Here is a 10,747-nt window from a genome sequence, read left to right on the forward strand (position 1 = left end):
AGAAGAAGAAGAACACATAACATCAGTCAAGAACAGTCGCAGAGACCGTTGCCTATAGTTTCAGATTCAATATCTTTGTAACAGTTTCTGTAACAATTATTTCGAAATCGCAACAGTCTGTTAGTGTTTCTCTGTAACAGTTCATTTTGTAACAATTATTTCTGTTACAAACTCACTGCTTATACCTTTTCTCCTTGTAAACACCTTTTTGAGCAATGAAAAATTCCTTTGAGTATGTTTTCACCATGTGGAGCTAGACCCCAACACTGGGACGACGGAGGAAGCTGTATTTCATCCTTGGGGTAATTTAATTAATCCCTTATTTACTTTTTGCACCGATTTTAAATTATTTATGATTTCTATTAATCAATTGTTATCTTGTTAGATAGTGTATGCTTAGTCTTAGGTGCTTTAGATATACTATGCTTGTAATTTACAATTGATGTTTTATGAAATCTATTTTGGCAAAGAATAGAGTTGATATTTCTTTTGTTTTGAGCTATAATTGCCTAGGATAAATTTATGAATCCCATGAATATGAAAAGCAGTGGAATCCCGAGTCCCGGTCTCTCTTCATACTGTGACCTTATTTTGTATATATATTTTCTTATTTTTAGTATTTTCTTTTATTAAAGCCTAGAATCGATCTCAACAAAGTCCGAGTGAACGACAACCTATTTACCACTATCAAAATTTGATCAGGTCTCCCCATGAGGTCATTATAGGGTGACTCCACATCCACCACACATACCGTAACCGTCGTCTCCAATTCTCCTGCAAAGATCCTCATGCGTATATCTCCCTTTGGTTTCGTCGCCACCCCATTGAATCTGTATAGTGTATATGCCGAAGGATCCAGGTCAAAATTCTCGTACCCCAAAGCTCTGAATACATGATAAAAAATAAAATCTACTGAACTTACCATGTCTATTAAGATCTTGTCCACGGCCCATGCTCTTTCTTTACTATGTAGGTTTTCTCCCCCTAAACGAATGTTTACAAACTGTTAGGGTGATGACCAGTGAGTCCATATGTTGAGTTCCTCCTTCTGGTGCATCCTGTGCCGAAAACGATATGTCTCTCTTTTGCCATTCTTCTAACTTCTCTTCCTTTTCCGCCGGAAATATCTCGTTCCCTTCATAATCTACCTTGTGTATCCTTGAGAGCACGCTATCTTGGAAGTTGAGGAAATCTCCCTTCGAATGCACTACAAGATTACATACAATCAACTCCCCTCCCTGGCTTGCTTTGACTTGATGTCGTTCTGTCAGGTCCCCATAATGATGTGTCAATGGTGGTAATTACCGGCCTTTTACGTAATGTGCGAGCTTTCCTTGTCCTATGAGGCGAATTAAGATCTTCCTGACGCTCCTGCAATTGTTTGTGTGATGTCCGTGAAAGCTATGATATCTACATAACTCGTGACTCTTATTCCCATGAGCTGGTTCTCTTCTCAAATTTGGTGGCATTGGAATTTCCTCGGTCAGTATCACTTCTTCCCATATCCTTTCCACAGTCGTGTTAAGATTTGGGAGTCCTAACTCTGTCCATGCGTTTACTCCTTGCTTCGTGGGCTTTGAATTCTCATGCTGGTTTCCTCCGGCTTCATCACTTCGCGGCTTTCGACCCTTTTGCAATGATTTTTCCTTCTTTCGGCCAATCCACTTCAGCTCTCCTCCGGGCTTGTTTGCATCCCCACACGTATCACAGCGGTCATAATGACTTTCTCCTCCACTCATTGCGACCTATCTTTCCTTCGCGAATTCCCCATCTGAGTTCTCAATCTTCATAGATCATGTAAGATCTCTTTCCCTCCCCTTGCGTTTATTTTCATCCTCGCATCTCTTTTCTTCTTCGTATCTTAGCTTATGATATTCATATCTCGCCTCTACTAGCAGCTTCCTTAGATCTCTTTCCCGGTTATATCCTTTTAGAAGCCTTCTTTTCTGCAATCCTCGTCCATCTTCTTCCTTGTAATCCTCATAAGGATTTTCCTCCCGATATAAAGTCATTTTCCGAGACGAAGCTGTTATCGTTTCCGAATTAGCATTTTCTTCTTGTGAGATTCCGACCTCCATTCTGTTGTCACGTTCGTATTCCTCTTGTTTCGTATGCCTCTTTTATCGACGAAGTGTCCTATTTGGTTCTTTCGGTATCATGTCCTTATCTCCACCATTTTCCTCCACCTTTTCTCGGCTCGTTTCTCTTTCCGTAATAGCCCCGTCTTTCACGATTCAGATAGGTTCCACCACGGATTGCTCTTCAACGCTCGACTTGTCTCTTCCTCGCCTTATGACTTCTCGTCTTTCATCTGCTACGGATGCCTATCCTTTCTCTTCTCCCTTCCGGGCCTCCAACCGCTTGCTCCTTCTCACCACCGCTAGGGGTTTCGCTTGTCTTGCTTTTCCTGCCATTGCTTGGTCTCGGTTGAATCTGAATTTCCGCCTGCCGCCTCTCCAACTTTCTTTTCCGGATCTTATATTTCAGACGCGGGTAAGCTGCTAAATCTAAATAATCTTTCTACATAAAATAACTCGCTTGGATCTCAAGCTATTACGGTCCTTATATGATTTTCTTTCTCTCAAACTCTTAGATGAGGATGAATCCCCAATCTAAGTTCCCTGTTTCTGGACGCCAAAATGTAACTACCGGAAATCTAGTAGTACACCCAAAAGGAAAACAACTAAGATCTAAGACATGTTTAAATTGTATGAACTAAATAATCTTTATTGATGAATTCAAAAGAAACAAAATACAAGTTCTTGAACACAAGGAAACCCTAATCTCACTCTACACACTATACTCTTTTCTCTCTCCAAAATCCGATCCCTCATGCCTTGCCCAAAGACCTCTATTTATAGACCAATCAACGCTAATGGGATACAGCTCATCTTACTTCTCCGAGTTCTTTCGGGATTTGCTTTATGCTTCACCCATGCCATTTTCCATAAAGTTTTTCCCCTTCTTTCTCTATGTTCACATGGGTTTGTCGGGACACCTGTCTCTTTTCTTGTTCCCCAATATATCTACTTCACAGGTTATCTTTTTTGCCAAGTTAGTTTATTTCGCCCACTTCAGCTTCGTGGTTGGTATCTTGCAGGGTACTTCATTGATTCTTCGCAGATCATATTTCACTGACGAAGGTTTTTGGGACACGGTATAAGATCTTTTGGAAGGATTCTCGCCTCTTTCCTATGTCCACGTGGCGGTTCGTATTTCGGTATCCACATCACATGTGACCAGATGAAGGAAACTTAACCCGTTCCGTAGTTCCGCTCATCCACTGAGCTTATCTTACGTGTGAAATCTGAAAATCACTCCCTGTAGGCTCAGTGGGGTGCACACGGTACGGTTCGGCTCGGTTCTTGACGAGACCGAGTACCTGTACCTCCCTAGCCTCGGTTCCAAAATTTTGGACTGGTACCTGTACCTTGTACCTCGGTTCCGGTTCCATTCGGTACCAGGTACGGTACCGGTTCCAATCGGTTCTTTTCCAGACAGAAATATGTCTTTTTCTCTGACAATCTAAGTACATGTTTTTTACCTGTTTTTCAATATATTAAGTAATAACTCATACTTAGAACAAAGAAACAATTAATAAGTAACTATATTACTAGCAAACCAAACAAACAAAGTCTTGAAAACCTGAGTAGCAGTAGGCAGTAGCAGTGTAGCACACAAACTGACAATCTCACAATCACACACACTAAAGTCTGGGAAATCCGAAAAAACAACAATTAGCAGTAGGCATTAGCCACAGACACACACACTAAGTCTTGAAAATGAGAAAATCTGAAAAAAGAACAACTAGCAGTGCAGCTAGTGATGCAGTAGTCTTGAATCTTGATCTTCTAATCCATATCAGCAGCACTTTTGGTGTCATCAGTGATGATAGGACCAAGTAACGCTGCCAAACAAATAATAGTATTTAGTAACTCAATATCATCTCAGCTTGCATCACAACTCATTTAACCCATCAACATACATAACAACTCTTCATTAGATTCAATTCATTAATCAGCTAAACATCCTAGAATGATCAACATCCAGAAGACCAAACTTCAATTCATAATTAAGATGAGAACTACAAAACCACCACCAAAACAAATTAACACCCTAATTTCTCAAATTAACTACACACATCAAGATACACATTACCAGATCAATAACAAAACATGAACCCTGAATTAAGACAAGTACTAGCTTGTTATTAGCAATTCAGCTAAACTTTCAATCCAAAGATTTTGCAGCTCATACTCAAAATCAAGATAACATTTGGATCTTCTCAACATCATTCAATTGATCAATTCTCATCCAAACAAATCCAAAAACAAAACCCTAACCCTAAAATCACAAATTCAGTAACATAAAACAGAGCATAGCATCACAATTCAATGAAACACACATCAATTAGATAAGATCTCAATCTTTCAAACATTAAACAACAAAACTAAAGCAAAACCCAGATTTTATTTAACACCCTAATTTCATTAACAAAAATAATGAAAAATCAAAAGAAAAGATTAAGAAGATAGAATTCTTACCAAATCCAAGCCAAATCAATCAACTCTTGCAAATCTGATGAACAAGTCCTAATTACAAATCTGAAAAATCAAAAGATTAAAGGTAGAATTATTAGATTCAGATTCTCAGAAGATTCATAATTATTACAAATCTCAATTACAAAACCCTAGGTTCAGTTCGCTTACCCTTTGAATCAATACTTGAGATTCAAAGTAGGTTCAGTTCGCTTACAAATCTTAATTACTTACCGTTTGAATCAACACTTACCCTTTGAATCAACACTTGTAATGGAGAAGAGAAGATTGTCGCTCGTCTCTGTTAATCAACATTTGTAATGGAGAAGATTGTCGCTCGTCCCTTCTCAGACAGAGAGGAGACGGAAAAAAAGAAGAAGAAAAAGAGAAGAGAAACGAAAACCCTATAATGTTCGCTTATATACCCCCTCTAATCTAACGGCTAATACTGATCCCTTATCCCCTAAATCTAACGGCTCTAATCATTCGGGACATTCGGTCCGGTATGACACGGTACTTGTACAGGACCGTGTACCTGTACCCCCAGACCTCGGTTCCTATTTTTTGGACCGGTACCTGTACCTTGTACCTCGGTTCGGTCCAAAACCAGGTACGGTTCCACCGGTCCGGCTCGGTTCCTGTGCACCCTTAAGGCTCACTCAAGTTTTCTGTTTTTATCTTCCGAGAGAATTTGAGAAGAATACGAGGACTTAACCGTTACAAGAGAAAATGGCTTTTACTATCCAAAAGACATATCTAAAACGAAAATAGACCTGTAATAAAGAATCGGACAACACTAACAGAAAATAGTGAGGTAGCTGAGCTAGAAACTATTGACAGGCTGTAAGGACAGCTGTATGGATCAGAATGACTGAAGAAAAACTCCCAACTGCTCAGTCCGAGCAATATTAATACAGTACATATTTGTGCAATTATATATGCAGCCAGAGCACCTGTACGAATAAGATCAAGAAATTTAAATTTTGAGGGAAGGAAAGAGAAAGATGTCTAATATTAGAAATAACAATTACATAGAAGCAGAGAATAAGATTGTAATAGTTGGAGGGGGAATTTGTGGACTTGCAACTGCTCTTGCACTTCACAAGTATGTATATATCTTATTCTTATATAGCTCCATCTTATTCTTATCACAATACCATAAATCATATGCGGTTATCTCTGAAACCTTACAATCATATATTAATCTTGCAGGAAGGGACTCGAGAGTGTAGTGTTAGAGAGATCCGACAAACTAAGAACCACTGGAGCAACTATTCTTATCCATTCCAACGGTTGGCGCGCACTAGATCAACTTGGCGTGGGTGAGCAGCTTAGAGAGATAGGCCATCTCATCACAGCGTATAACAGCTTATTTCATTCCCTTTTTCTTTTTCTTTTTTTTTTGGACAAAATAAATTCTTTCAAAATAGAAGTTCTAAGGAAGCACTTACAAGAAACTTATAACTAGGCCAGAATTTAACAGGATAACGAATCCTTTCCCTATTATAAGATGATACTGGTTGCTGTTTAAAAACCCGCCAATCGTGGATGAAGTCCACAACCTTAGGTGGACGTTTAATTTACTTTGCATTTTATTTAGACATCTATACCATTAGTTTAATTGTGGATTGTTCAGGTACTGCGATATTTCACTCGATGATGGCAAAAAAGAAGAGGCATCACTAATGTAAGTTTGTGAGATGTTGGTAAATATCTCTCTTAACTAAAACTTAACTGCAAGGTCCCATCATCAATTGGTTGGAACAAAATGTTAAATGTAAAGTTAACATTTTGAAAGAGATTGTCGAGGGGTGTGCGCTTTAATTACCCTTTTTCAGATGGAGCCCTTCCAAATGTTTTCGAACATCTGAGGGTTAATTTGAGGGGCTAAGAGGGGTTTAGTTTCCAACCATCAATTGACGCGCATTAATTAAAGCAGTACGTAATTAATTAGGTTTTTTTTTTGCTATTGCAGGAAAGAAGAACTTCGATGCTTGAAAAGGCTTGAGCTTGTACAAGTCTTAGCTGATAATTTACCGCTTAATACAATTCGTTTTGGATGTCACACAGTGGCTGTCAAGATGGATCCCTCAACTTGTCAACCTATTGTACAACTAGATGATGGGACTAGCATCAAGTGTAAGGTAATTGATTTTAACCTTATTTTTGGATACTGAAGCGGTTCTACAAAACTCTTTTTACATTACAAGAAGCAATTTTAAGTAGTTAGAAGCCAACCAGCTTTCAAATCAATGAGGTAACAAGTTGTATGATAATTCTAATGGAAATGTTAGTTCTGGAGAAATCAAAAGAACAACAAAATTTTGGCTCTCAGATAAACTGATTTAAGTTTTACCAGAAAAAGTCTTCTTTTTAAAAGGATCCATATGAATTTTTTTTTCCTTTTTTTTACTTGTAGAAGCCAAAAAAGAATATTAGTAATTATTTGTTAACTGGAAAATGCACAAAAGTTCGTCTCACAGGAAGACATTAAGATTTGTCGAGAATGGATACACGATCCAATTCTCAATATCCGCTTCAAATTCCTGTTGTGGACATCCTAGTTTGCTTCAAATTCTTATCAAGCTTCCCTTGCTGCATTTTCCATTAGGAGACCCACTTTACAAAAGGGGATTCGTTGGGCGTGATGATATACATAATTTCAAATCAGTACCTTAATTCTTATTAAAGAAACATTTAGAGATATCTTAGAAATTTCAGTCTTAGATAGAGAGACATTTTAAATCCAATAATATGCGAAATTTGTTTTTTGGATAGTAGGTTGTGATTGGATGCGATGGAGTAAATTCAGTTGTCTCTGAGTACGTTGGATTAAAAACTACAAGGTGTTTCTCTACACGTGGAGTTAGAGGTTTCACAAGTTATCCATCTGGTCATGGATTCAGCAGTGATTTTATTCGAATTCGGAAAGGCAATCGTATCTTTTGTAGAAACCCAGTCAATGAGAATCTCATGTATTGGTTTGTAGGCCTTCCATGCACATCATGTGGTAAGTTCAAACAAAATTATTACTGTTCTTTAAAAATTCTATATTCGGATCAATTTTTCTTGCTAAATGTTTTTAATGTATTACAATTCTGTGTACGAATAAAAACAGATTTAGGAGTGTCAAGTGAACCAGAACTCATCAAGCAAGCAACCATTAAATCGATCATGGATTTCCCTCCAGACGTTATAGAATTTGTAAAGAAAACTGATCTTGATTCATTGACTCTTACAAACTTACGATACCGCCCACCATGGGATATATCACTAGGAAATTTTCGGAAAGGAACAGTTGTTGTAGCAGGAGATGCCATGCATATTATGGGTCCATTCTTAGGCCAAGGTGGTTCCGCAGCTCTAGAAGATGCTGTTGTCTTAGCAAGAAATTTGGCAGAAAAAATGTGCGGGTCTGAAAGAACCGGAAAACAAAGTCTGCAGGTGGAGATTGGAGCAGCGATAGATCGTTACGTGAAAGAACGTAGAATGAGGCTAATTCAGCTGTCTTCACAGACTTATCTCATCGGAATGCTGTTAGAACCATCATCTGGCAAGTTCACAAAGTTATTGATTATTCTTGCCCTAGTTGTTTTCTTTAGCAATCCAAGTGGCCATGTTAAGTACAACTGTGGTCATCTCTAATTTCACAGATGCGTACACAAAACCAAAACATTATCTTCGTTGAGTCTGCTATAGTTTGTTTACATATGTGTGGGTCGTCTGTTATACGCACATGTGTAGGTTGTATTAGTTGTTATTTTTGTTGCAAACATAATTCGTCTACGTCGCTATTAAGTTATGTGTTACTTCCTTGGTTTCTAAAGAATAGGTGGTTTTCTTATTTGAATATATGTTAAGAAATAAAAATAAAAAGATGGGCTAGTTTTCGAGAAATTTTTTGATTGAGGCAAATACCCATAGGGTATGGGGACGAATAGGAATTCAACATTGTCTCTCTTTTACTTATTGTTTTTAATTAATTAATATTTTAATTTTTTTACATCCAAATTGCCCTTCCCCGTAATATTGAAAAGTTTTGGGGTTTGAGGAGAAGTAGGGTCAGTTCCATTAGCTTCAGAACATACTGGTCCTGGGCCTCCGGCGTACAAGAAACCCATGATAACGGCGAAAAAAATATTAAGAACAACTTCTCCAGTCTCCCTATCAGGATTTGAGATAATAAGATCAAAAGAAACCCTTTTATCAATTAGTTTTAATAACTCAGTATCTTTATCTTCTACTATAACTTTAATATTCTCCAGGAAAAAACTTCCCCTGGAGAAATCAATATCATTTTTCATCTTCTTTAAGCAACTTTCATATTCCATCATTGAAACAAAATACACTATTTCATCACTCACTCTAATCAACACCCAACAAAAAATCCTTAAATCTGCAAATCCTAGAAACAATAAAATAAAAATAACCCATCCAATTTTCAAAATCTAACAAATATATTCATCCAGCATTCCAACCAAACATAATCCAAACCAAAATTGTTCCGTTTCAAAACTAAAACGACGACAAATCAGCAATTTCTTGCATAAAACCCTAAAAACAGTAGCAAACAAAAACCTAAAATTTAAAATCTTTACCGAATATAAGTCAAAACAAAAACATCAACCCACCTTTAAATTCACAGAAACCCCAAATTCAAATAAGTCTTTTCTCTGTGTTCGAGGAGAAGAATCAACTTCAGCAATATCATCAGTTGTGGCACCATTTGTCAACCGTTTGTGGAAAGGTATATCGGGTTTAGAAACTGAAGTCATTAATTAGTTAAAAACGGTAACTATAAGAGGGATAAGTGTTGAATTCCTATTCGTCCCCCATGCCCCATCTGCATTTGCCCCCATCAAAAATTTTCGCCTAATTTCGATAATCGGAGACTGAAATGTCATGAGTTTACTAATCTGCCCCATATATGGATCACTTCCATTTCTTCTTGGTGTGACACGTGGGGATCTTATTTCGTGTACCTACAACATATTAGGAGAATATTCTCTTTGAGCACGAAGAATGACTCCATGTCCAAAAGAAATATGGTCAGAGCGATGCAAAAAGCATAACCTATATTTACGATCAGGATATAAAACCTCTAAAGGATCGAATAAGTGATCGGTATCCTGAACAAATAATGTCTAAATTTTACCATAAATGGTGCCTTATATGTAGTGTGGAAGTTCTGATGCACTTGTTAACAATGGGCTTAAAGCTGTTGTTAATGTTTGAAAATGTCCTTTAGGGAGTTAACACCAGGGGTAATCGATTTGTTATAGTTCATTGTTCTTAGAAAGTAGGTTTAAACGGGTTAGCATAAAAGCAACCAGAGAAACAGAAAACACACTGTACTAACGGTTAAGAATTCGCCCCGGCTAGCTACTGAAACTAATTTATAACATTAAGTAATATTGAAACGAAATTGAAATACATCAAAGAAACGAACACATGTGTGCTTTAATACTCTGATCACGCATTGAATTTCCACTTTTCTTCCTTTTTTCGTACACCAAAGGTTCCTTTAACAATGGTTTTCTCAATTTATAGAAATCGGTAAATGACCACTGTCTAAGGGTTAGGATGGCTAGTACAACATATCACATAAGGACCTAGCACTGTGTACAGTTTCGGTTAGACAAAAGTTTAAAATATTAAAATGTTGGTTAAGAAACATTTACACCAGATGCCCCATAAATTCCTGAAATCTATCGATGAAGTAGCCCGTGCATTTGCATAATGTTCCAGTATGGTGCAAGAAATGAATAATGAAGTTAACACAGAATATGTCAAGAAATATTTAGAACATGGCTTCCCATCGTAATTAATCTTTTAGTCTCATTAACGCCGTTAAAATATCTGAACTCGGCTTATTATCGATAATCCAGTGATGAAAGTTCTTTGTTCCTTGTACGAATTACTTTATCTGCAAATTTATCTTCACGTATTGATTCCTTAAGTTTCCTTTCAGAATCAATATTTAGATATCTTATTGTTTTCCAAACAAAGGATGGTGTAATGAAACGTGAAACCGTCATTTCTGTTGCATCTTCAAAGGCGCGAGCGAATGGAATTTATGGCTAACCTAACCCAAGACAACCAGGATCAACACCAAATGCTAGCATATACATACATTATCAAAAGTTAGTCTTAAAAGAACATCTTGTAAATCAACTGAGGCAGAATTTTTGATTAATTCATCTAAAACC

The 10,747-nt window shown here is 37.3% G+C and overlaps 1 protein-coding gene across 1 annotated transcript; it reads left to right on the forward strand.

Moving 5' to 3' along the window:
- The first annotated feature begins 5,481 nt into the window (after positions 1-5,481).
- Positions 5,482-8,435, forward strand: LOC113311193 (monooxygenase 1-like). The gene is made up of 6 exons (XM_026560040.1): positions 5,482-5,643; positions 5,751-5,897; positions 6,175-6,225; positions 6,514-6,682; positions 7,320-7,548; positions 7,657-8,435. The coding sequence occupies exons 1-6, from the start codon at positions 5,543-5,545 to the stop codon at positions 8,181-8,183; spliced, it is 1,224 nt and encodes a 407-aa protein (XP_026415825.1). The 5' UTR covers positions 5,482-5,542; the 3' UTR covers positions 8,184-8,435.
- The last annotated feature ends 2,312 nt before the right edge of the window (positions 8,436-10,747 follow it).

This window comes from Papaver somniferum, chromosome 9 (genome assembly GCF_003573695.1).
Source record: "Papaver somniferum cultivar HN1 chromosome 9, ASM357369v1, whole genome shotgun sequence".
NCBI lineage: Eukaryota > Viridiplantae > Streptophyta > Magnoliopsida > Ranunculales > Papaveraceae > Papaver > Papaver somniferum.

Excerpts from the sequence above, each read along its gene's own strand:
- LOC113311193 (XM_026560040.1), top strand. The coding sequence starts at position 5,543 with ATGTCTAATATTAGAAATAACAATTACATAGAAGCAGAGAATAAGATT. Across the intron at positions 5,898-6,174 it reads ATAGGCCATCTCATCACAGC|GTACTGCGATATTTCACTCG; the intron begins GTATAACAGCTT and ends TGGATTGTTCAG. Across the intron at positions 7,549-7,656 it reads CCTTCCATGCACATCATGTG|ATTTAGGAGTGTCAAGTGAA; the intron begins GTAAGTTCAAAC and ends GAATAAAAACAG.